The 27,183-nt window shown below is 42.2% G+C and overlaps 1 protein-coding gene across 1 annotated transcript; it reads left to right on the top strand.

The window, feature by feature from the left end:
• The first annotated feature begins 1,803 nt into the window (after positions 1 to 1,803).
• On the top strand, positions 1,804 to 27,183 carry LOC148036866 (putative apyrase 2). The gene is made up of 9 exons (XM_087675787.1): positions 1,804 to 2,614; positions 7,314 to 7,442; positions 7,527 to 7,583; positions 7,693 to 7,782; positions 25,609 to 25,814; positions 25,922 to 26,016; positions 26,147 to 26,361; positions 26,439 to 26,628; positions 26,724 to 27,183. Exons 1-9 carry the CDS (start codon positions 2,294 to 2,296, stop codon positions 26,828 to 26,830), a joined length of 1,410 nt encoding a protein of 469 aa, XP_087531913.1. The 5' UTR covers positions 1,804 to 2,293; the 3' UTR covers positions 26,831 to 27,183.

The raw sequence follows: 27,183 nt of genomic DNA, 5'->3' as shown, positions 1-27,183 counted from the left end.
AGGAAAAGACCAAAAAGAGGGATGATGGTATTGCATAATCTCAACTAGTTGTAGGTTGTTCTTGCTTACTTTACAAGTAGAAAATGCAAGGGCAAGTCATTGTTACTATTAGCTATGTTTGTTTGCTCAATATGTATGCCGATGTGAATGTGTACCTTTCTTCTATATTTCAATGATAGGTATTTCCTTCAGTTGAGGGATCTCAAGTTGATAGTGAATTTGCCAATAGCTTGTAGGCCATGGGTGGGCATTACAAACAAGGAATCCACCATGTATGGGGATGACATGGATGGACTTTCTTGCTATGATATTGAGAACTGTCCATGGTGGTTGAACATGCTTCTACCTTATGTGTTGCTAATTGAGAGACATAAATTTATTGAATGGACATGCTCCTTGTGGTTGAAGATGCCTCTTTATACAAGAGAATTAATAGAGGTATGCTTCTCAAGTTTCCTTTTGATTGCTTTGGTGTTGGGCCCTCAATTGCTTTTTTGGATTGTCTCATCCATAGATGCATCATCACATAGATTTCTAGTAAAAGATATCATCTCATCCATCAATGTGTTGGTATGCATATCATTTTTGTGACATCAATTTGCTTACAAGTATGCATAAGGTTTATAACTTGGACACTTTGCCAATATTCCTCCAATGCATTGCCTTGCTATGCCAAGATAGTCGTGATCATGATGAGCATGGATGTCTACTACGAGACAATCAATAGATGTCTAGAAACAAACACAAGCTAGGCCAAAAGTATATAGACAATGAGAGCAAGGATGCTTCCTTACGTTAGCGTGCTCTTAAAGAAAGGCACCTCGTGTTATGTTACATTGCAAAAAAAATTGACATGTAATAACCTTTACAAAAAATAATACTTCATAATCCCACCTTGTCTTTGTCTTTGTGTTGTTTTAATACTGCTAGATTTCTTCATCCTTCTATCTATCCATGGCATTGAAATGAAAAATAATTGACGAGTTTGTATCTTTGCTTGGTCTTGCCATGCTTGGTTTAAAGTTAAACTCGACTTTCAAGAAATGCATTATGAACAAATACCCATTGACCTTTACGCATGCTTTGTGGGAGAGAGGAAGAATCGATGATGCTACATTTGTTTTGGAATTGCAATGAATCCAAAGTTCTTTGGGGTGCAGTTGGGCTTGGCATGCTTTCATAGTACGATCAATCTAAAGTCAATATTGCCTCTTTGTTGAGCAAGGCAACTTGAATGGATACAACTTCAAACTTTGGAATCCAGTAAAGGCAGTTGCCATTAGGTTCATTTGGCTTTGTAGGAATGACAAGCTTTGTGGAAAGCCCTATGCATGTGTACAACTAGCTGGTGTTGTTAGTAAGTGAAAGCAAGATGTACTTGCCATGTTTAGTCCTTTAATTGGGGCTATGAGATCCACTCCCATGAATCATCCCTCATTTTGGGGCTATGGTAAGTGTAAAGAGGATGTACTTGCTATGCTTAGTCCTTCAGTTAGGGCGATGAGTTAGGGCGATGAGATCCACCCCCATGAACCATCCTTCTTTCTGGGGCTATGCTAAGTGTAAAGAGGATGTACGTGCTATGCTTAGTCCCTTAGTGGGGGTGATGAGATCCACCGCCATGAATCATCCCTCTTTTGGTGGTGATGTTGTGAATATGACTTAATACAAAGGGTATTATTAGAACTTACACATCTATTTTACTAATTGGTCTACATGTTGCTTGCAAAGGAAGAAGGCTTGGTCGGACCATGTGATTTGGGTCTTAACGAAAGAAGTGACTCGGAAAAAGAGGGCGCCGGGTTCACAACTCTCACAGCAAAAAGTCGTACTTGATGCCTCACTCACAAGGCGTGGATTCAATTGGAGAGAGAAAGAGGGTGGAGAAGCAGCCTCGTCGCTTCTCTTTGCGGGTCTCCTCCCGACCCTGCTTCCGCACAAGATCTGCACATTCCACTAACCAAATGAATTATTCCGATATTCGCGTTGGAAGTTCTCTGATTGCTTGATCCAGCCTGACGCATCGGGCATCAGTTCCCTTGAGGCCTCATTGTCTTAAGAAGAAGAAGAAGAAGAAGAAGAAGAAGAAGAACTATACCCGATCCTTAACCAAGAAGAAGAAGCAGCAGGAAAAGGAGGACGTAGATTGACAAGAAAGCTTGGCCTCCACCGTTCCTTATCAGAAGCCGAGCTGGAGTCCCTAGACAGGTCTATTCGACACCGTGCTTCGACAACATCGCTAGAACTGGCAGATCAAGCTGTTGGGATCAACGGCGAAGCAACAGCAGATGAAATGCGGCGCATACGACAGGAAACCTTACCTGAGAAGGCCTACCGCTATCGCGGTGTGATTTTCGTGGTCTCAGTTCCTCTCCTTCTCATCATGTTTGTGCTCCTGACAATGCCTCGGACAGCGGTTGATCCATCCTCGCTTGGGAATGACATACTCGAGCACCAATCATCCTCGTCTCGAAACATTAAGCAGGAAACTGATTCAAAGAAGTATGCTGTCATTTTTGATGCTGGCAGCTCAGGAAGCAGAGTACATGTTTACTGCTTTGGCAAGAACCTGGAGCTTTTACCAATGGGAGATAAAATGGAGGTTTTCAATCAGGTATCAGTCTGTGATTGCTACTGCCCTTAACTTATTTTCAGGCTGCCCATTATGTGAAAAAAAGTAGAAGAGCAGTTCATGTCCTGCTGCAACATTCAGGATTTTAGCAGTCTGGGTGTTTTGTCCATTAACCCCAATCAACGTGGAAGGTGTTAGAAGAGTGGCTTTGAGGTCATGCGCTGCTGCAACATTCATGTGCCTATCAGTTACTTGTTGAAAAGTTGTCATTGGAACAAAACACAATTTTAAGCTTGCAGTGAGGAGTAACCCAGGGCTGTTCTGCAAGATAAGATCTTCCAGTGTAATGTTGCTTCTACTCTTGAATAGTGATGTTAAGTAGCCGTTGTCGGGTCAGCCCCTGGATCCCACTGTCAAACTTAAAGAAGGCAATGCCCATTGACTTAGCTATACTCGTTTGAAAAGAGCCACCTACATTTTTGGCAAAGCTGTACCTGCTGCTTGTCTTGAAGCACAAATGTTTGAACTTGATTTACAACAAATTAAATGCTTGCCACTTTCACGTGAGCCCCATAGTTATAGGTTACCACCATTCCAAACCCTCCAGATGCGGAAACACAGTACCCTGAACCAAAAGCTGCATAGGCATGTCCAAAATAGGGTGACAGTCCCTTTCTTGTTCCTCACAGCTGAATTCAGCTCACATCTCATACTCATCGTTGACACTTCTTTTTTTAATCAAACACCCCTAAAGGGTTCAATACTGCTGTTTTTCAAATGGGCTAGCAATAAGGCACATGAGACCATATGGTTCCTCTTGTTTCCTCTTACTTTGAAGAGTTTGTTCTACAAGCAGCTAAAATCAGATGACCTGTAGACTGCCAGCAACCTATTTGGGAACAGAAAAGGTAGTTCAAATTGATGGAAAAAAGCCTCGCCCTCTCAAAGACTGGTAACAGCAGCAATGCTGCACATTGCAATGTACGTCTGGTGCTCTCTCTCATGTCTGTAGACGAGCACAGGGCCAGTTAAGTTCAAAAATTGATGATCCTGCTCTTTCTCTAGCTAATGCTCATTCATCCTCAGTATGCAGATTTTAGTCTCTTCTGGTACTTACATGTTGGGCTTGTATTTCAGTCAAGGAATAACACAGTAGGTATCTATCGGTCTTGACTGCTAGCAAGTTACAGTTCATGTGTGTCTATAGAATATTTATGACTAATAGGGTGTGTGAGTTGTGCACTCAGTTGGCCTATTTATTGGACACCCACTGGCCGACCAGCTTTGTTAGGTCTTTAGATGCTCCTAGGATCTGAGAGGGGGTGTTAGCTTGCCTTATTTTGTCAATTTGTCATCTCTTGGTTGTGGGACCCTAGTTTGGGTCTGACAGAACATTTGGAGCTCTAGCCATGTTTTCTTCTTAGTTTTGTGTGTCTATCAACTTGTGCTGCCCTGTCAGATGATATTCAACCCCAAACTACTTGCAATTTTTCCCGGACTGCTTGTGATTGCCACATCAGCATTTCGCGGCTGCATTAAATGCAATCGGACTGCATTTTATGCAATCTGTTGCAGCAATTTGCCAGCTTCCTCAAGTGGCTGCAGTTGTCTCTGTCTCCATTGTGGACTGCAGGCTGCACACACTCCATATCCGTCACCATCACCGTCAAGTGGCTGTCATCATTATTCAGCCTGATCCTGTGCCCTCACTAATGCCTTGGGCTACATGCAAGGACTGATCAATCGTCATTGTATTTAGCTTTCCTTCATCGTTCAGTGTAGATCGTTCTTCTCTTCCTACTTTCTCTTCTCCTCTCCTTTTCTCTCTGTGTTTGTGATTCTCTTCCGTTGCGCACTCTCACACTTCTTCTGCAACCCTTGGATCCATTCTGTCTTCTTTGCCTTCAGCTCCATCCAAGATTTGAGAGCGGGTGTTAGCAATCCTATGTGTCTTGCACACTCATTTCCTACCTGTGAACCTTTGTCTAAGTTAGATGGGGACATTAGGAGCTCTGACATTCTCTCTACCGGTCATGTCATGTGTTTTGATTGAGGAGGCAACTTGATTTACAGCATGCATTTCTTTTTCAATTGGTTTTATGTGTGTTCACACTAGCTGATGGTTATAACTTATTTCCAAACCCTTTGCATTTCCTTTTTAGTGGCCGGAGAGTCTATTCACAAGAGGCAACCAGCATTATTATGCAATGATCAGCATTTTCTATTGTTGCTTGCATTATTTTATTATTTATTTGCAGGTCGACCAGCTTTTTGGCGTGATTAGACATGGAGTCAGCCAATTTTTTGGGGTTTTGGCTATTTGTAGCTACCCCGCAATTGGCTGGTCATTCATTCAACTTTGCAGGTTTTCAACACATTTCAACGTTTGGAATTCTCCTCCCACTCCAATGTTGCCATTTGTCATTAGCCTTCTAGTGCCCTCACTGACACCTCGGATAGTGTGTAGGGACTGATCATCCACCTTTGTATTCATATTTTCATCCAAAGTTCAGTGCAGATTTTCTCCTTCCATTCTCTTCTTTCATTGCAATTTTTCTCTTCCCTTCTATCTCCGTGTCTGTGTTGCTCTTCCATTGTGGGCTCTCACAGGAAAAGTAGATGCATGGGCTGAGTGAAAGAGATGAACGCAATCACACACAGAGAGAGAGAGAGAGAGAGAGAGAGAGAGAGAGAGAGAGAGCTGAAATCTGAAAGAGATATGTACAAGGGGGCTAGTGTGTGTGCATCCAATCAGCCAAAACCTCACTCTCATTGTAGATTAGAGATACAAGATAATGCAGGACCACATTGGCTGGAACACACATGAGTAGGTAGCCAAAGGGGAAGGAAAATGACCAGGTCAGCCAATAGATTAGTTGACTGGCTAACAAGTGGTACTCACCGACAACCTACCCTGACATACTGCATGTGCACTGCCCAACTATGCCCAGGTGTCTTGCCCGCTGCAAGCTGCCCTTTTGCCTACCCAATGTCAATCTTCCCTGCTTGCGCTTGAAGGCTGCCCTGCCCACAACCCATCCTAGAGGTTTCATGGCTAACATGTCCAAGTGGCACCTTGCTACATGAGCATGCCCCTATTGAATTACACCTTTGCATTTGCATTGTGTATATATGTTGGGCATTTGGAATGGATGAAAACCTACAATTGTAGCCATCCTCCAAATGAAAACCCATGCACTATGTAGCATGATTCTCTTTTACCTCATCGAGTGGAGCAATTCTTAATTACTCCTTGCTTACCCAAGATTCGAGCAAGCTAAATTAAAGGCCTTAATCAATGCTACGACATCATGCATTTTGGCCTAATTTGACTCCACAAAAACTACCCCAATTATTCATTAAAAAGGTATTCTGTTTTTTGGCAATAGGAGAAATGCCCAAAAATCCCTGATATAAGGACATCGCCTTCATCGTCATTATCATCTTGTAAAGAATTGGTAGGGTTTGCAGAGAGGAACAAAGAGTGTGTACAACAAACACTATGACACAAACCTCAGAGACATAAAAATGAAGGAAATAACGTATCATGAATAGTGCTGATACAATGGGGAGCACCTTAAGGTTCTGTGTCTTTGGAATCAGTATTGAGGTGAGCAGAGTCAAGTATTGAGGAACCAATTTATGTGAGTTGAGTCAAGTCAATGACACCAATCAAAGCTCAAAGATGATTGCATTGTCTTGGCTGATCAAGCAGCAGCACCTGTAAAGGGAATGTTGTATGGATGGAGTGAAATGCTATCCTCCAAGGGGATGTCGAAGAAGACACCAAGTGATGAAGGACAGCAGTAGAAGGAGCGAAACACGGTCCTTAGGAGTTGTCGGTCATGACTCATGAAGAAGATGCTGTAATCTCTCTATAATGATGGCTGCTTGGAGTTCTCAACCTTTGAGTAGTGCAACCTTTGAGTAGGAGTAGGCATCCTTGGAGTTCTCAACCTTTGAGTAGTGCGAACAGTCCCAAAATGAGATAAGGTCTTTACAGTGCCATGCAGTTGCACCAAGAAGACTCAGGCTTAGCAATCACACAACAGTTGTGTAGTGGCAACACTTTGTTAGATAATCCCTCTACTCTTTCCACTATGGTTGTAGTAAGTATGGGCTTTGTGTAGTGCAGAAATTCTAGTTAAGGAAACTCGAGTTGGACCATTTTCTCCTAGAACATGCTGAATGGGGACTCTAGGGATTTCCTTTCTTTGAAAATGACTTGTTGCATTGATTGATTTTAACTTTGAGCCCACTGATGTAAAGATAGCATTTTCAGATATGAGAGAGCGATCTGACATTTCTATCCACATGCCATGTGTGCACCTGAGAGTTCTCTAATTGATAGCTATTAGCTTCATATGTTTTTGACTTGGTTGGGGATTTTGGCTGTGGTTTATGCATGTTTTCTCTAAGCAGCTATGATTATCAGTATGTCAAGGTGGGTGATTTTTCTCTCAAGCTTAGAAGATTTTTTGCTTCCCCTAATTGATTTGCTCACTTGATGTACCTTCACTTTTGGACGGACCATATTTTAAGCAAAGTGGTCCTTTTGTCTACATGCCTGTAGAACTGTATGCAGCTCTGCAGATTTTAAGTGATGGCTTGCTAATCAACTTCAAGACCTTTTCTTGCAGATACATGTGCAATATTAAAGTAATGCTTAAATCAGGAAGACTGACCTGCCAATATTTCTGTTTGCCCTTCTCATGGACAAAGCTTTTTTGCTTCAATGCAGAAAAGCCCCGGGTTAAGTCATTATCATGCAAATGCTGATGAAGGTGCTGAGTCTTTGATATCTCTGCTTAATGATGCGATTAGTGCAGTGCCAAAGGACCAACGCTCTAAAACACCTGTCCGTTTGGGGGTATGTATGCACTCACGTTTATGTTTTCTACAATCATTGTTTTATTCTTGATAGTCTGGGCTTATTGTCACTTCTCTTGTGAAGGCTACAGCAGGCCTGAGAACCTTACCAGGAGATTCAGCAAAACATTTACTAGATGCGGTTTGTGCATTGGCACTTATCAAACAGCTCCGTGATATTCATTATGATTCTTGATGTTACTTGCATTGGTAAGCACATGTCTAATGTTTTAAACCTTTGTTGATTACAGGTGACAACGTTTCTTACAAAAAGCCCTTTCAAGTTCATTCCAAGTTGGGTTAGCATACTGGATGGAACTCAAGAAGGTGCATTTGAGTGGGTAAGTGTGTGGCTGCTCTTGGTTTTGGCATCCAGATTCACAAGTCCATTTGCCTGGTTGTGTTCTTGTTTGCTCATCTGCAAATATTGTATCTTTCCAAGTTACTGCTTTGAATTTGTTCTGCCAATAGTGACAGAAAATATATAAAACATGTTTATGCCTGCATGTTTCAGAAAAGCCTATCTATCTTTGAATGGTAAAGTAAACATGGAAAAAGGTGCACTGAGGTTTGCATCGTTCTTTACTACTTACTTTGGAGATTCTAGCTATAAGATCACATTGACCTCCAGTCGTTTGTGTGTAAGAGGGGTCATATGTCACACATGCTGTTTGTGACATATTGGGTATCTCTGTTCAAAGTGCATACAAACTTCGACACAAATTTGCAGCATGACATCTGCATGGCTTGTAGTATCTTTGCGACCACTTGGAGATGCAGCTAGACATGGGGGCAGATACACACATGAGGGTTACTAAAGTTTTGACTGAGGGATGACCAACCAGCAGTGGACATGGCTGGGGCCAAGATGATGGGCAGCCAGTTTTTCCCCATCCAAAGTGCTCCATTTTACACACACAATGCCAATGCATGGGTGATAGAAGGGGTAATGCAAAGTGTGTTCGCAGTTGTGATTGTCATGCCTTGTCATCTCCTGTTTGTGAGCTGTAGTTTGAGTCAAACGAGGACTTTAGGAGCTCTGACTTGTTTGTCACTTGTTTTGACGGAGGAGGTAGCTCATTCTAGAGCACTTAGTTTATTGCCTTCCAATGCATTTTTTCCTCTAGTCGAGATTTTGTGTGCGTTTCCTGGGTAGTTTCTACATACGTTAGTCTGTCTCACATACTGGACATTGTCCACCTTTTCCATGATTTTTTTGGAGATTTTTTGTCATTTTACCAGCATTAAATGTTTGTTGGCCATTTTTTGGCCCCAGATTATAGTCGCCCATTTTTTATGGTTTGTGCCTATTTATTTGGCATTTCTCCCACCTAGTAGACATATATCTTCCTCCTTCCTTAGCAGGTGCACACTTCGACTCCGTCATCTTCCTTTGTCTCCGGTGCTACTGTCATCATTATCTTAATCTGGTGCCCTCACTGACATTGTGGGCTGCATGCAAGGACTGATTAGCCCTCCTGTATTCGGCATTCTTTCCTTGTTTAGTGTAGATTTCTTTCTTCTTTTCTTGCAGTCTCTCTGTTCCTTTGTCTCTATGTTCGTGTTTTTTCTTCCATTGCACACTCACATGGTATCATTGCCTAAGAGAGAGAGCTGATTTCTTGCGGAGGAGACCACCCCAAACTACCAGGCAGCCTTGCTACATCAACATTTTGCTCAAAATGCAGCTTTCTTCTTGAAGGCGGCAACTTCTTTACGCAAGTGATAGTATTTCTCCCCCAGGTGGATCCTCTATGCCAACTTCCTTGTGATCCTGTAGCCGTTTCCTCCTGTTTTGGGACTGTCTACAGCTAAAACACAAATTTCTTGTGGTATCTTGCAAGATTTCGAAGATGTCTTACAATCAATTTCACGGCTTTGATGATATAGATAAGGAGTCTTCTCAACACTCCTTCGAATGGCGGCGAGATTATCGTGAAAACTATTGCGCAAATCGTGAAGAATCGAGGTCACCTAGCTCGTTTGTTTGGGAATCCTCTCCTCCCCGTCCTCTTCATATTTCTTAGAAGGTCAATTGTTCTGGCCTCAAAATGCCCTCTATGGCACCCTCCATATAGGTGCATGTGCTCCCTTTTCTACCCAAAGAAGACTGGCTTGATGGTTCGAACTACTCACTGTGGTTGTGTAAGGTGGAATGTATCCTTGGTATCTTTGATCTTTGGGAGTTTGTCACCCACTCTTTTCCGTGTCTAGTGGAGGATCCCAACATTGGATCATCGATGGATCGTGCGGCCTTATGGGATTGGCTTAACTCTAGAGCCCAATCTTTCCTCTTTATGAGCTTACAAGATTCTATCCTAGTCCATGTGCATAGGTTGCGGAAAGCAACAGAAGTGTGGACAAAGCTTGCTTCTTTGTACTATCAAAAGACATTTGCCCACCGGATTACTCTTGAGAAGAAATTACGGATGCTTGTTGTTGATGACTCTTCTTCCATGAAGGATCATATCAATAGGCTGAAGGATATAAGGGATGAGCTTGTATCCTTTGGTAGGATGATCTCTTTAGAGGATATGGCTATGGTTCCTTTGACTCAGCTACCATCTCCCAGGTTTGATGTCCTTTACACCAGTCTTCTTACATCGAGGGCCGGTGAGAAGCTTTTAGGGGAGGAGCTTGCTTTGCTTGTTTTGGAGCATGACGAGCGTACTAAAGAGAGAGCTAGTGGATCCACCTCACCAAAGCTTTTGTAGCAGGTTTGGGAGGGGGCAAAAAGAAGAAAGGGAAGTCAAAGGCTAAGAGACAGGAGAGTACTTCAAGCTCTGACTCCGATTCAGAGAGGCCTAAATGCCCATATTGTGGGAAGGGGACACATCCAAAAAATGTTGGAAGAAGTAGCCTCACCTTCCTCAGGGAGCGAAGGATGGAGCTACAACATTTGAGCCTTGTACCTCTACTCCAACAGTTACCCATGAGTCAATGTTTCTTCATATTGTTGAGTTGGAGGAGTATTCTTCAATGATTGCCTCGTCTTTTGAGAGGCCTTGGTTGGTTGATAGTGGAGCTTCTAGTCATATGACTCCACGAGGTGATTTGTTGCAAGATCTATGCCCTTCTGAGGGTTCCGTCACTGTTGGTGACATCGTTTCGGTGCCTATTAGTGGTGTTGGCACTTTGCCTTTGTTTCCCAACTGCGCTTTGAACTCCCTTTCATAGACCCTTTATGTTTTAGACTTGGGCTTTCCACTACTCTCAGTTTATGGGCTTACTAGGCTTGGTGTCTGGGTTGCCTTTGTTGGGTGTAAAGCCCCTTTGGGTGTAAACTCCCATTTATCCCATGTGTATAAACTTACGGTGTGAACACATCCTTTACTTGTATCCTAACATGTAAAAGCATTTTTATACTTTGTGTACCGTGCAACACACTTGTACACTCTTACAAGATTCTCTTAGCTCTCAGCTCCATCACTGCTCATTCGAGTCTCGCATTCACTCAGCACTCCAGCTCAACAAATTGGTATCAGAGTTGTTGGTTATAGCGTTCGCGCTTCCCAAGAGTGTCACAGGTGGCGGGACAGGATCCAATTGACAGACAGCACTCGACACATGAGGTAGATCAGAATAACGTGCAGCAGGTCGAGTTGAGGTAAAAGCGACTAGCACAGTCAAATTTGTTGACATTGGTGCACAATTGACCTGAGAATTTTTGGGGCTTTTGCAAGATTTTGACAAATTTTGCTAATTTTGCCCGTTTTATAGTCTTGGGCTAATGTATTAATGCAATCGATGCAGATTTGTCAGTAAAATTTTGGGGCTTTTACTGAAATTTGAGAATTTTGGCAAAAATCATGTCTGAAATGTACATTGGAAACATTGCTTATGCTATCTTGGTATTGCAAGCAGCGAGATTCATCTCCCACTTGTGAACTTTTGAAGAAATTGCACAGAATCTTGGTTTCTTTTGTGTATCAAAAGTACTTGGTCACATATGTATGTAGTACATATGTTGGGCAGCTCCCATTGAGTTGATGCATTGCTGAACAATCATTTTGCAGTAGTTGGAACCAGCCTTCCTTCTTGGAATGGGTGGTGATAACCTGATTTAAGAGTTAATTACAGCAATAAATAAATGCACATAAAATGAAATACACACTTTACCATAACATTCTTGGACAGTAGACACCCTGTTGGCCCCAAAATTGGCGCCCCTTGTAGTATTTCTTTAGCTTTTATTCAATTGGAAGGAGTACAACTCGAGATTCTTTAATCACCTCCTGCTGACCAATTGCTCTTGTTGTCATAAATGATCAGCAAGCCTTTTGGGTCATTTGCCCCTTGATTCACCCAAGACTTATTCTCCAATTTGACCCTTGGCTGGCCAAATGCTACCCCAAATCAATTTGGGATGGGCCGGCTCCTGAAATCCCTTGATAATATTCAATTATCAGCTGCTGATTTCAGTCCCTTGAGCCTTCAATCTTTAGCACGGATCCCAAGGTGACTGCTAAACCCTAATTTCTGTTGTAAATTAGGGTTTACTGTACAAATTACAAATCAGCCCACCAAAAATGGCTGAGATCTCCTCCGAATGGCTAAGAATTGCTGAGAATGGCTGAGCATAGGCTGACGGAGATAAGAGAATGCTGTAGAGAGAGAAAATTCTAAGATTTGTCGCGAAGAACTGATCAAAATCAGCTGCTGCCCTATTGTACTAGCCCCAAACGGATGCACCAACAACAATAGGAGCATTAGCAATTGTGATCTTCAGGAGAAAGTGCATCAGCAGCAATTGCCAGCTTCCCAAGGTCAAGAATATGCAATCTCCATCACCAAAATGGTCTCCAATGATTGGGAAATGGCCCCAAAAGCTGGCTGCAATAGTCCAACACCTCTTCCCAACAGCTCCAAAATGAAAAAACGAGATTTCCCTCTCCCTTCAGCCCTATTTAGCCTTTCCCCCACTTGCATGGGAAAGTTTTGCCAAGTGGCAGCTTTCTTAATCAATTTTCAGCAATTTAATTAATTTTCAGAATTAATTAATTCTGAAAATTAATTCAGTCCTTAATCCATGCCCAGAAAATTGACCTTGCCTATCCCAAAATTAATTGGCTAGGCCATTTGCAACCCAAAGTGGTCCCATGCATTAATTGACCCTTGGACAAGCATTAATTCATTAATTAATGCCTAGTCCCTAGTGTCACCATTGACACTTAATGTTAATGGTCCTAGGGACAAACTGACACCAAAATTCACCTAGAATCTAATAAGTGTAACTTGTTACAACTTTTGCCTTTGACACCCATCTTTTTCACAGGGTCCTTCGGCCTTCAACTGTGAAAAAGTAGCTTGCATCTCACATGTGCATCTTTTAATTGCACATTTGATTAATCCTTAAATCAAATGTCAATTAAACATAAGCAAAGCATAAAATTTTCACCTCCTCATGACAGTAGTCTTAGTTATCATTTGTAGATCTGGGATTATTGCAGATGTACTTTTGGTGATGCTGCTGAAGTGGGGGTTACCTGGCAGTGATGTATGCTTTGAGTATATGTTGAAATTTCAGTTATACTGCTGAAAGTCATTAGTTCTACTGTTGTGCATGTACTTGGACTAAACCTTACTCTCATTGACTTAAAGTTTTGGGCTGATATTAATTGAATATTCAGCTCATTGTTTGCTGTTATAAATTGCAGTATTGTTCTTTGGATACATTGCTGAAAAATGGCTGCAAATGCTTCAAGCAACAGTGACACTAAATCCCTTCTTGAAATCAAGAGATTTGATGGCATTGGTTTCGACTTGTGGAAGGACAAGATACAAGGCATTTTGTTTCTCAAGGATTATGATGATATTCTTTTTGAAGTCAAGCCTACAGCTATGACAGATGAGGATTGGGCTAGACTCAACAAGGCGGCCATTGCATACATTAAAATGGCTGTATCTGATGATGTACTTACGGACATTAAGTGTCTTGATATAGCTTATGCCATACGGAAAGAGTTAATGGACACTTATGAAAATATAACTCCAATAAATCAAGTGCATCTCATGCGCAAGCTTATAAACATGGAGTTAGATGAGTCTAAGCTAGCATCGGAGCATTTGAGGGCTTTCACAGGGATTTTGAGCCAGTTGTAGGACTTTGGTTTGCAACCCTTCAATGATAAATTGAAGGCCATTTTCTTGTTGATGACTTTGCTTGATAGCTGGGAGTCTTTGGTTGTTTCATTGAGCAACAACCCTGCTTTAACCTTTGATGGTGTTAGGGGCTCTATTCTCAATGAGAAGATTAGAAGAAAGTTCGGTGGAGAAAGCAGTAGTTCAGCTTATCATCTTAGAGGCAACTCAAAAAAGAGGGGTAATGCAAGAAATAAAGGCAAAAGCAGGAGTAAATGCAAGGGTAAACAACATGATGTTACTTGCTATCAATGTGGACGTAAAGGGCATAAAAAGCCAGATTGTCTCACTATTATTAAAAGCGATAGGGACGCAGCTCGAGCAGGAGTGAATGAGTGAGTGTGACGACTTGAGAGAGTGTGAGCAGAGTGAAAGTACGAGATGATAAGAGTGTACCAACAATGTGTTGGTACACAAATAATAAAATGTATTTATACTTAAGAGCATGTAAAGGGTGCGTTCACATGTACAATGTCGTGTACTATACACGGAGGTAACTGGGCCTTTATATCCCAACAACCTCCCACTTAAAGGTCTGATATGAACCTCTAGCTAACCAACTCCCACTAGTCAAATGCAATGCTCGTGCTGAGCTTTGCTTAGACTTTTAGTGAGAACAAATGCATGGTTATCTTGTGTTTTAATTTTGGTCAATGTGATTTGACCATCTTCTAGAATCTGTCTGATGAAGTGATATCGCACATCTATATGCTTTGTGTGTGAATGATACATGGCATTCTTAGCCAGATACACATCACTTTGGCTATCACATCCCAAAACTGCAGTACCCATAGACATGCTGAGATCATCTACAAGTCTGCTCAACCATATAGCTTCCTTAGAAGCTTCAATAGCTGATATGTATTCAGCTTCAGTGGTACTCAGTGCAACAATATTCTGCAACCTGGAACACCAAGAAACAGCCCCACCAACAACTGTAAAGACATACCCGCTAGTGGACCTACGAGTGTCCAAGTCACCTGCCATGTCTGCATCACAATAACCCTGCAAACTAAGTGCACCCTGCCCATAGCAAATAGTTTTTCTTTGTGTACCCTTAAGGTATCGAAGAATACACTTGACAGCCTCCCGATGTGCTTTGCCAGGATTTGACATAAACCTGCTAACAACTCCCAATACATGAGCAATGTTTGGACGAGTAGCAACCATAGCATACATGAGAGAGCCACAAGCTGACGCATAAGGAACTCCCTTCATAGCATTTGCTTCCACGTCATCTTTCGGGCTGTTGGCTTTGCTAAGCTTGAGATAAGGAGGTAAGGGTACCCCAAAAGGCTTAGCTTCAGCTATGTTAAATCTGTCCAGTACCTTTCCGATGTACTTTTCTTGAGATAAAAACAACAATTTCTGCATTCTATCTCTACGAATCCTCATGCCCAAAATATGTTATGCATTCCCTAAATCTTTCATGGAGAAAGCTGATTTCAGCTGATTTTTTAGAGCATCCAAGCTAGTCTTTCTTTTCCCAGCTAGTAACATATTATCCACATACAAAACAAGTATGATGGGGCTGCCATCTGTATTCTTTTTCATGTACAAGCAATGTTCTGCATGGCTGCGTGTAAACTCATGAGATAGTATAAAAGTGTCAAACTTTTTGTATCACTGCCGTGGTGCTTGTTTCAGCCCATATAGGCTGCGTTTTAGCTTACACACCATTTGCTCTTTTCCAAGAACTACAAAGCCCTCAGACTGTTTCATGTAGATTTTCTCATCAATGTCACCATGCAAGAAAGCTGTTTTTACATCCATTTGATACAACTCTAAATCCAAAACAATAGTAAGAGCAAAAAGCACACGTAAAGTGGTCATCTTCACAACAGGTGAGAAGACCTCTTGGAAGTCAATCCCTTCTTTTTGTGCATAACCTTTGGCAATTAGCCTTGCCTTGTACTTGGATTTCCCATCAACGGTCTTGACTTTGTACACCCATTTGTTTGGAAGTGGCTTGAAGCTTCCTTCCCTTTGGCAATGACATAAGATCCCAAGTATCATTTGCATATAGAGATTTAAGTGTGTTTTGGGGTTGTTTAAGAGGCTAATCAGCAAGTAATGCATATTTTAGCTCAACAGCCGCATAGCGGTCGAGAAGGTGACTCCAACGCTCTGACGCGAGCGGGAAGTGCCGCAACTGAGAGTGAAACTCAGGAAGCAATCCTTGCATCAGCTCAACATTGGTTGTAGCATTGCGGACTCTCCATTGACGGATGTAGTCAGGGTGAGCTAGTTAAGGGTCCGACATCGGCTTTAGACCAATGACGAGGTTCCAAAGACCTTGAGACTCAAGCACTTGTTGCATGAAATTCGACCAAGTAGTGAAATTTGACCCGTTAAAATGTGTCTTTTTCGTGAAGGCATTCTTGGCCGTTGCAATAGGAGTGGTAGTGTTCGGAGATGGATAGTGTGAAAAAGTGTAGTGGGGGTAGGATGGGGGAGTGGAGTACACTTGGGAATGGGCCCCAGAGTGCCCACCAGGCATGCGGGTAGTGTGCAAGGTGGATCTATAGGTAGGGATGGGCTGACTAGGCATGGGCATGGTAGCCACATGAGTAACCCAAGGAGATGGGATGGGAACAGGGGGAGCAGAAGATGGGAATCCCTGCGTAGGTGTAACCCAAGGAGAGTGTGAAGACGCATCGTAAGCTGAGGATGGAAACCCCTGCGTATGAGTGGTCATGGGAGATGTGAAGATGGGGATAGTGAGGGGGATGTCCATCACAGTCGACCTAGGAGTGATGGGTGTGCTCATTTCCTGAAAGGTGAGAGGCACTGTGTTAAAGGGTGGCATTCCCCCTAACGAAGTACCATGGTGCAAAGAGGTAGAGAATGGGGTGGAGAAGGAAAAGGTGCTAGGAGCGGAGATGTAGATCCAACCCCTAGGGTGTCTGATGCAGATGTGGAGTATAATCCAAGATTTTGGAAAGATGATGAGAGATGATCAAGGTATGATATAGAAGAGGGTGGGATGGGAGGGAAGTGAGAAGTGTGTGTAATATGCTCAAATGAAACAGAAGCTGTAGATGTATCTGAATTCCGTCTCCTTCGTGAGCCCCCTCTATTGAAGTTCACATACGCAAAGCCATCTGGATTCTGTACCTCAAAAGAAGAAACAGGTGAGGGTTTTGATTCATGTAACACAAAAGAGTTGTACAAACCTGACATTGGACTTGGCTGAGATGATGAAGATGGATCGCCAAATGTTCCGAATGCCGTATGTCCTCCATGATCGGAGAGGTGGTCAGCTTCACTAATCGGTCTGGATGTGGTAACAAAACTGGTAGGAGGGGTGTAAACATCACCGTACTTGTTGTGATAGTACTTCTCAAAGTCCTCCTCTGTCATGTTAGTGAAATCTGGTGAAGGTGGAGTGTCGTCCTCTTCACTGAGTCCATAATACCGTCTCAAGGCCTCCAATGATGGAGAAGCCTGATAAGACATCATAAGAACTGGAGAAGAAGGTGTTTGGGACATTGTGATTCGGTTACAAGTCGTATTGTGTGCCTCGCACAAAGACTAGCTCTCAACAATATCCGCAGGATACTCTTTACAAGAGCACCGGCTCTGATACCATGTTAAGAAGATTGCTAGGGTTTGCACTGAGGACACACAGAGTGTACGACCACAATAGAGACACAAAGACGCAGACACAGACACAGGGCAAAACTCAAACCCTAAACGCAAGACTCAAAACTCAAACACAAATAGAAGAAGGGAGAGAGAGAACACAACTTTGAAGTGAATGAATGCTGTAAATGAATGTAAGAGTCTACAATGTGCTCAAGGGCAGAGCAATGTTGGAGTGTGACTTCCACCAAAGATGGATCCCAAGTCTGTGACCACCAGTCGGAGTGTAGGAGTGCTGAATAGTGAATGGCAGTAGGCTGGCCACCAAAACGCAGCAGTCTGGAGGCTGGAAACTGGTAAACGCATCAGTGTACCACCTATCGAGGGCTGGAAATTGGGCACAATCTGCTGTAAACAACAGGCTGAAACAATGTTTGAGAGTGGTAGGGCTTGCAATGCTGAAAGCGTAGGCTGGCTGACCTTGGAGATGATGGACAGTAGGCTGAACAGCAGTTTGGGATAGTTTGGAGCAGTCGCCAGCAGCTGAGAGCTGTTGCCTACAGCAATGGACAGGCTGAAGATGATGTGGCTGCAGTCGATGATGGCTAGACAGCAGATGGAGGTAGGCTGTAGGCGATAATGGCTGGACAGCAGATGGAGGCGGGCTGCAGGCTGGAAACTAGGCGCCAATAGCAGCAAAGGGTGTGTGGACTAGTGTAATCTGCAAACAAGGATGATTACTGAATGGGGGCAGCCTGTCTATTTATAGATGTGGAAGGGCACCCCAAAAATTAGGGTTTCCACTAAACTTTCTCAAACCGCTCCTCGTTTTAGGGTTTTCACTAAACTCTCTTGAACCGCTCTCCATTTTAGGGTTTTACTCTAAAAGAGCATTTTTAGTGTGTTTTGGGGCTGTTTAAGAGGCTAATCAGCAAGTGATGCATATTTTAGCTCAACAGTTGCATGTGCTAGGCTTGGGCTATCATTTACTTTCAGTCCATAAGATTTGTTCTCTTGGTCTCTGTGGAATTTGACAGTGATGTTGTTTGAGTTCTTGATCGTGGATCGAGGCAGGTGCTCTCTGCAAGGTATGAGGAGAATGGCATCTATAAATTGAAGTCTTCTATAGCTCTTACCTCTTAGACATAGTCGAGAGCTATGTTATGCTCGATTTGGCCACTTGAACTATGAGCACCTTCGGAAGGCGTTGCGAGGATTGTTTGTCCAAGGTTTGCCGGACATAGTGGTGAGTCATTAGCCATGTGTCTCCTGCATTCGTGGGAAACTGCATCGGGATGCGATTCCCGGCAAAGCTTCGAGGCAGTCTACTTTACCTATGGAGGTTGTATCTATGGATCTTTGTGGTCCGATGAGGACCGAGTCTCTGAAGCGGAGCTTGTAGTTCATGTTGATCGTAGATGACTACAGCAGGGTGACTTGGGCCTATTTCTCGACATTGAAGTCGGAGACTTTCTTCCACTTCAAGAATTGGCTTCTCTGGCTCTTTTTTGGAGACATGCCAGATCCTTGAGTCTTTTGCCTTGTCCAAGATCTGAGAAAGGGTGTTAGAGAGTCATTTCTTGGACATCAAAGTGCCATGTTAGTAGTACAGACAATGCAAAGGAGCCACGTCAGTACGCAGTACAGTCGGACAGGTGCCACGTTAGCATAGTCGGTGGATAGGGACAAGAGTAGTCAGACTATTTTATGCAGCCGACCTGTTTTTTGATCATTTTCGTGGTATTTTTCCACTACTATTTATAGTAGTTCCAGTCCAACACTTTGATCACATTCTAATCTTGAGATCTGATAGAGAGTCTCTGTTGTGACTGACGGCACGTGGGCTGATGGAGATCGAGGTCCTCAAGGCAGAGACAAGCGCAGATATTTTCTGTGCAACTGAGTATATTTCTGCACTCCTATACAATATACTATATTGCAGATTTTCTGCGTTTCACTGTCTCCTCTCTCTCTCTCTCTCTTCCCTCTGTGTTCACTCTCTCTCAGTCTTTGTCCTATGCTTCCGCATCACTGTACTCTGACACTTGTATCCTTCTTTGTACGGTCTTTGGGCTGTTACTCGATCCTTCTCTTCTACCTTAACATCCAACTTTTCGACCTTTGCATAGATTTCTGTCAAATTCAGTCTCAAATCACGCATGTCTTTGATTAATTCATCCACAGCATTACCTTTAAGAGCTGGACCAATAGGTATAGCCAGTTGGTCTGCCATAGTCACAAGCGCCTTAGTTGCAATTTCAGTCTCCCTTTTGAGCATTGGCAGGTGTGGTGCCTATACCCCATCTTAATTTCATCTGCTCTCTCTTTACCAACATATGCACTGCCTCAATTACATTAGCCCAATTTGATTTTGGCTCCATTTTAGAAGAGGCATTTTCTAAATGATCAATCAGCTTCTCCTGCAAGACAAGATTTGCAGCCTTCAGAAACAAATCAATTTTCTGACTTTCCAATGATTGCTGCTCATTGGCATCCAATTGTGCATACTGACTTTTAAATTAACGGAGCAAAGCTGTAGCAGCCAATCCTTTATTAGGCTTTTGAATCCAATTTGTAAATGTCTTTTTAGCTACCATTCTTACATTTTTCAAGAAAATCTCTTCTCTCAAAGCTTTCTTAAAAGTTGCCCAATTAGCATCTCTTCTATGTAACTCATCAATCTGATCATGCAATGCATGCATGGCCAAACGGGAGAAATACCGACTCCATGCATACTACGGTATCCCATGAAATAATATCTTTTCTTCATACAACCAGATGAAGGTTGAAACATTTTGACCCTTAGAGTGCTTCAATTCCTATTTCACTGCCCGCAATGCATTCACAGCTAAGGAATCAATTCTTTATGCTTCGTGCTGAGTTTGCATATGTTGTTGTAACAACAATTGTTGTTGCAACAAAGCAATCATCTGTTGTAAAGCATCACCACCTCTTGAACTTGCAGAATCCCCCATCTTTACATGCTTGTTACCGACTTTCACTTCGGGTTCACCACTATTGGAGCATTTGGGGTCGAAAGTCTACCACAGGGATAAGAGACCGTAGGGTGAAGGGAGATTTAGGGAGAGCAACTGATAAAAGAGAAGGGGTTTGTAGAAATAGAAGATATAGGAAAATACTCATAGAGGTGAAGCTTGTCAATTTATTTTTGCATCCTAAGAAGATAAATTCCTTGTAGACCAAAAACATGCATTAAGCAATAGCTTCTTCTGTGCTGCCCCCAGACCGCCAATCTGATGCTTCCGTTGGCTTTGAAAGGGGGGTAAAATATTCGAACACTTGGTCAGAATTCTCGGAGATCACTCCTTTTTCTCCTAGTTCGAAGTATTGCTTATTGCCTGTAAACTGCGATCGCGCATCGCGTAATTTCTCCAATCCTTCTTTTTGCATAAAATCCTCCAAAAATGGCTGAAAGCCACTTGTTTTTTTTACATGTCATCCTATTCTAGAAGTTGTCTACAGCTTTTGGATATTTACAAGAAATAATATTCAATATAAAAAAAAGAAGCTAAACTTATCCAAAAATCTAGTATTTTTGAACCATCCACACTACGGGCATTGACACTAATGACTAATATTGCATTGACTCTCTAGATTAATAAGAAAGCCGAATGATGATGCACTCTAGAGTTGTTCACATTGTGTCCGCGTAGCGGCACAATAGTGTACCCTAGACACATATAAAGAATACAAAGTATCACTTTTAGAGCACTTGGCAACAATGCGAGACCCCTTACAAATTTTCCATTTGCTATCCCCAAAGGTGGTATGATAGCCTTCATCATCTAGTTGCCTTGTGCTTATCAAGCTCTTCTTGAGCTGAGGTACATGCCTCACATTATGCAAAACAAACACGTAGTCATGCTGAAATTTCAATTTCACGCTGCCAATACGTGCAAAGTTTACATGCATAGTTATCCTCGAAGTGGACAACACCACATGTACTACCATTATAGTAAAAAAACCACTCATGATGTGTTGTGATGTGAAAAGATACACCTGAATCAAGTATCCAAGTGTGCATGTCATCATCAGAATCTGTAATCAATGCATGTGTACTCAAAGAAGAAGCAAGGAGTACATTACCGTCACTGTCATTCTCATGAGTGACTACATTTACCTCCTCTATCTTTACACTGTTTTTCTTTGCAGGTTGGCTATCCTTTTTCTCAGCCTTGTCGTCTTCAATGTTTTTTATTTTGCATTCTCTTTCTTCAAAACAGTCTCGTTTGTAGTGCCCTTTCCTACCACAATGATAACACTCCACATTTTTGCCAGAAGACTTGTTGCGTGCTCTCTTTTCAGAACATTTGCAAACGTGGTTGGGCAAGCCACTTTCGTATACTCACTTGAGAGTGTTTAGCTGCGAGGTATTTGTGCACATTCCCAAGGAAGAACGCAACAAACTTGAGCCAAAGTCTTGCAAATGTATTTTCCTAGGATATGGTGATGAGGGTGAAATGGGGTATAGGTTATGGGATCCCAAAAAAATGAAAATTGTATGCAGCAATGATGTCATCTTTTGGGAAGATCGCATGCACAAACAGCTTGACAAGAGTGAGGAAGTCAAAAGGGTTGTATTCTGGGAAGATGTACCGATAGGACAGCAAAGAATGCCCGTTGGACAGCAGCAAATACTGGTTGTAAATGGCCTTGAAAATGCAGGGAATGATGCTGAAAATGATAAGCAAGATATTGTCCATGATGTACTACAATTTCAGCAAGAACAGATGCCTTTGAAACAACTAGAACTGGCTGTACAGCATGTTGAACTTGCAGAACAACAAGCTGTTAATGCAGATTTGTAGATTGAACAGCCAACAAATCTTAATCATTGGGTCTGTAGATCGACCAGAATGCAAAGATAGCCAAATAGGTTTGTTCTTGGTGTCGTGGCTGATTATGTCATGTTGACAGAATGTGGTGAGCCGTTCTGCTTTAAGGAAGCAATGGACAGAAAAGACAGCAAGAAATGGCATAAAGCTATGCTGTCAGAGATGGAATCTCTCATGAAGAATGACACTTGGGATTTGGTACATTTGCCTAAAGGGTAGAAATTGCTACCATGCAAATGGGTTTACAAAATGAGAGTCACTTTTGGTTCTTTGCCAAGGTAGAAAGTACGACCGGTTGCTAAAGAGTATAATCAGGAACATGGAATTGATTTTGATGAATTTTTTAATCTTGTATCAAAATGACTAATTTGCGAACCATTTTGGGCTTGGTTGCATTTGAAGATATGGAACTCATATAGATGGATGTAAAAACAACTTTCTTACATGGTGATCTGCATGAGGAGATCTATATTTAGCAGCTTCAGGCTTTTGTTGCGAAGGGGAAAGAGCACATGTTATGTAAACTCAACAAGAGTTTATATGGCCTAAAACAGACACCACAAGAATGGTATCATAAATTTGATACATTTATGTAATCTCAGGGATTCCATAGATCTCAAGTTGATCATTGCTTATACACCAAGAAGGCAACAGATGGCAGCCTTATTCTCTTGGTTTTGTATATGGATGACATGCTAATTGAAATCATATTCTTGGCATGCATATACTCAAGGACAGATTGTAGGGTCTTCTCTATTTGTCACAACAGGAGTATGTTACTAAGGTTTTGTAGCATTTCAATATGGATGGGGGGAAAGCCATTGGTGTACCGTTGCCTCCATATGTGAAACTTAGTGTAGATGGCAGCCCTACATCTGATGATGGAAAGGCTGAGATGGCCAAGATTCCTTATGCTTCAGCTGTTGGTAGCTTGATGCATGCTATGGTTGCTACACGTCTTGACATTGCATTTGCGGTGGGAGTGGTTAGCAGGTACACGAGATATCCTGGAAAAAAGCATTGGGAAGCAGTGAAGGATATCATGAGACACCTTAAGGGCACAAAGGACTTATGCATGTGCTTTGGGAAGCAAAAGTCATTTGTTGTTGGCTTCACGAATGCAAACTATATTGGTCATTCTGACTGCAGGAAGACTACATCAGGATATGTGTTCACGTTCACAGGGGGAGCAGACTCTTGGATATCCAGGATGTAGAAGTTTGTTGCATTGTCTACTACGGAGGTAGAGGATGTGGCTTCCATTGAGGCATGCAAGGAGGCTTTATGGCTTTCACGTCTGATGAGAGAGCTTAGCATTACAAAGGTTCCTATCCTCCACTGTGATAGTCGGAGTGCTATCATGCTAGCACGGAATCCTGTCTTTCATGCAAAGACAAAGCACATACAGGTGAAGTATCATTTTATCGGTATGTACCTTGACAAGCTCAGGTACATACCGATAAAATGATACTTCACCTGTATGTGCTTTGTCTTTGCATGAAAGACAGGATTCCGTGCTAGCATGATAGCACTCCAACTATCACAGTGGAGGATAGGAACCTGTGTTATGTCACTCTCTCTTATTGTGCGAACCACCGAATTGCGTGTCTCGATCCTTGCGCACTTTGCTGATACATTATTTATTTATGTTTCAACTTTTATGGTTCATGTATTGTTTTAAACTTTTATGGATATTTTTAGAAGGTTTTTGAGTTAAGCTATTGTATTTGTTTAGTTTATTTATGGATATTCCAATTATGTCTAGAAAACATATAGTTTTTAGGTCCTTGTCCCAGTTCCCTTGTCCCCCCATCCCATCCTTGGTGACTATGTTGCCAATGCCGCATACTAGGTCTTGAATTGTTAGAGATTGGCTCTGATGGCATTGTCAACTTTTGAGGAGAAATGGCAGCCAAAGTCCAAATGTCTTGAATTGGTTTACAATCCTTAGACTGAGAATGATGTAAAAGCTGTCCAATATCCTTGGACTGACTCATTATAATGCCCCCTTGAATGTGAACAAACCGTATGCCAAGGTAATAGTGCAATAATCTTATATCTATCATGGCAAAAGATTGTTGGAGATTTCCTTAAAATGAGCAACCAGCTCAGTAGAATTGCCAATCAAAAGTATGCCATCTACATATAAAATTGAAGGGAGTAAATCTGCTGTGTCCTTCCGGACATACAGGGTAGGCTCTAAAGGACTACTGTAAAACCCGATGCTGAGCAAATAGGCATGTATATTTGCATGCTATTCATGAGGTGCCTACTTTAAGCCATAGAGGGCCTTATGCACAGCTGCCATACCTTAGTTTCAAAAGCAAAGGCCTCAAAACTTGAAGGTTGAGTGACATAAACTTCCTCAATCAAGTCATCATGAAGAGATGGAGTCTCCATGTCAAGATCTCGGTCAAGATAATGAATAGCCCAATGCATATGAGCAACAAATACCTATGACACTAAATGGGAGTAATGCGAGGTGTGGGAGCAAATGTTTCCTCAAAGTCGATGCCTTGCTGCTGAGCATAACCATTGGCAACAAGATGGGCTTTGTTATAATCAACACTACCATCAGCCTTACTCTTCAATTTGAGCAAACATAAGAATCAAAGCAGTCAAGTTGTGTGGTTTGACTGCAAACTGTGTGTCATCTGGGCCACTTAGGAATTCAATACATTGGAAAGCGAGCTACTTAGAAATTTGATACGTTTGCTATTTGAATCCTTCATTTTTTGGTTGTTGCCCATTGTTGCATCTGCCACTTACAGTGTTAGGCAATCTAAGCTCTTTTGCATAATAACTATCCAGTTGGTTAGTCTACTAGTTTACAAGAATGATGTCGTGTCATGCAAAGCCTCTCATCAAGCAGTTTGAAATCATGCCAGTACTTAGAATACCCCAATGTGCAGCAGATGATGAGCAACTGAATCAGCTAAGTCAAGTCAGATCGCGTTACATTATGTAATTACTGGCACGTAGAATTAATCATTATCTTGCTGTCAGTTAAACTTGATGGTTTTGCATAGACAGCTTTGTTGATACATCCTCATTACTTTGCCACCTGGTCCCTATTATCCTTAAAATGCTGCCAGAGGGATTTTGTCTTTAGGACTACCAGGCATCCCAATATATATGTCTCAAGCCTCAGGGTCTTCTGAGTTCTCTCCTTGTTACAGAACTATGGACCTTGCAAGAGATCCCTTTCCATTTCTGTGGTGACAGATGACAGCTTTGCTGTTGGTTCTTTGCTAGCTCTTGCACTAGCAATATCATTATCTTTGCTGATTCTGGGTGGCTGCAAGGAATCTTTGTAGCTCAAAGCCAGGCATTGAGCCATTGAGTACTGTACATTCCAAAAACTACTCGTCTCATATTTATAACATGTTGTAGGAGGACCACCTTACACATGTATGTGTTGTGATGGGAATTTTCCCCTTCATGACTCACACAATAAGCAGATCATTCCGCTTTGATGTATTTTGTTTCACACCAAGCCTGCTTTGTTTCTTTAAGGCTTTATTTGCTTGTGCCAAAGCAAGCAGTTACATATACACCTTGCTGACTCTGTTTTCTGCTTTTTAGGTAACTATAAACTATTTGTTGGGAAATATTGGGCAAGAATATGGTAGAACGGTGGGTGTTGTGGATCTTGGAGGAGGTTCAGTGCAAATGGCATATGCTATCTCAGACGAAGAGGCTAGAAATGCTCCCATGCCAGTGGCTGGAGAGGATCATTATATTAAAGATTTGACCCTGTTGGGCAAGTCTTACCATTTGTATGTGCACAGGTATGACTCATTTTGCAAGGTTGTGTATGATATACTTCTGTGTTTGTGTTGTAAACTTGACGAAAGGAACAGCAGGTTCAAGCTTTTTACCTCTTTCATTATTGCAGTTATTTGCATTATGGTTTATTGGCAGCTCGAGCAGAGGTTCTCAAACTTGTCAATAAAGATGAGAGCTGCCCTTGCTTAGCCAAGGGATTTGAAGGTAAGAAGTTGTAGCATTGTATGAAGCTAACAAACAGATCCATTGATATCTTACTTTGTTGAACTGCAAATCTTTTAGAGGTAACTTCGTAAATGTTTGGTAAAGCTCATGAATCAAATCATCTTTGCAGGAAAATACGAATATGGGTCTGATACATTCAAAGCTGTGGGGGTCTCATCTGGTGGTGACTTTAATGAGTGCCGAAGGTTGGTTGTGAAGGCTTTGAATAAGGATCATGCATGCGATCATATGCAGTGCACATTCGGTGGTGTTTGGAATGGGGGTGCTGGCGATGGTCAAAAGCAGCTCTTTGTAGCTTCGTTCTTTTTTGATCGCGCTTTACAAGTGAGTGTCACTGGGGTGGATTTCTGTGTTGAAGTGTGTAGCATATATTCAGTGTTTTGACTTAAATTGAATTGCAGGCCGGTATAGTTCGTGATCCAGAGGCTGTAGAAGCGAAGCTTAAGGCTTCAGACTTTGAAACGGTGGGAAAAAGAGTGTGCAGATTAACTGAGCAGGAGATTGGTGAGAAATACCCGAACACAGAGCGCGACCGTGCTTATTTCTGTTTGGATCTTACATATGAGTACACTCTTCTTGTGGATGGATTTGGTGAGCTTCTCCTAGCTCTTTCACACTTCTAGGCACCATGATTTGCTTCCTCAGATGACTGCATTTCTTCTCAATCTTTTGTTTTGATTGACCAGGTGTTCAGAAAGATCAGGATATCACACTTGTTAAAAAATTGAAGTACAAGAGCTCATTTGTTGAGGCAGCATGGCCTCTGGGTAGTGCAATTGAAGTCATATCTTGAGTGTAGTCTTAGGCTCTTCATCGGGATCTGTAGTAGGAAACTGAAATTTTGTAATATCGACAAAGCCTGCTGTCGATCTCCATTCAGCAGCACAGAGGTTATATGAGAGGCTGCGATGATGGTGAAATGCACAGGCTGGATACTCGCTCTGCAATTGGGATTGCCTAAAATATCAGAGGCATTTTCGATTGTTCCTCAGTGTTCGACTGTCTCATGATGCGATGTTGAGGCAGTGTGCCGGAACCAGAGCAATTCTTCTCTGGAAGTGGCAATGTTTACGAGGTGGCTGAAGCTCATTTCTACAGAGAATTATCTTCCGCTGGTCTGATACATTACGAAGAGTAATTGGCTTG

Source organism: Lygodium microphyllum, chromosome 4 (genome assembly GCF_053477565.2).
Source record: "Lygodium microphyllum isolate KBCC chromosome 4, Lygodium_microphyllum_v1.1.10, whole genome shotgun sequence".
NCBI classification, from domain to species: Eukaryota; Viridiplantae; Streptophyta; class Polypodiopsida; order Schizaeales; family Lygodiaceae; genus Lygodium; species Lygodium microphyllum.
The sequence above is the reverse complement of the archived record's forward strand: the minus strand, read 5'-3'. Positions and strand labels throughout refer to the sequence as shown.

What these genes read in the sequence shown, in the direction of transcription:
- LOC148036866 (XM_087675787.1), top strand. Translation starts at nt 2,294, where the DNA reads ATGCGGCGCATACGACAGGAAACCTTACCTGAGAAGGCCTACCGCTAT. An exon ending in AAGAAGGTGCATTTGAGTGG is followed by an intron (nt 7,783 to 25,608) that starts GTAAGTGTGTGG and finishes TCTGCTTTTTAG; the next exon opens with GTAACTATAAACTATTTGTT. An exon ending in TTTTTGATCGCGCTTTACAA is followed by an intron (nt 26,362 to 26,438) that starts GTGAGTGTCACT and finishes ATTGAATTGCAG; the next exon opens with GCCGGTATAGTTCGTGATCC.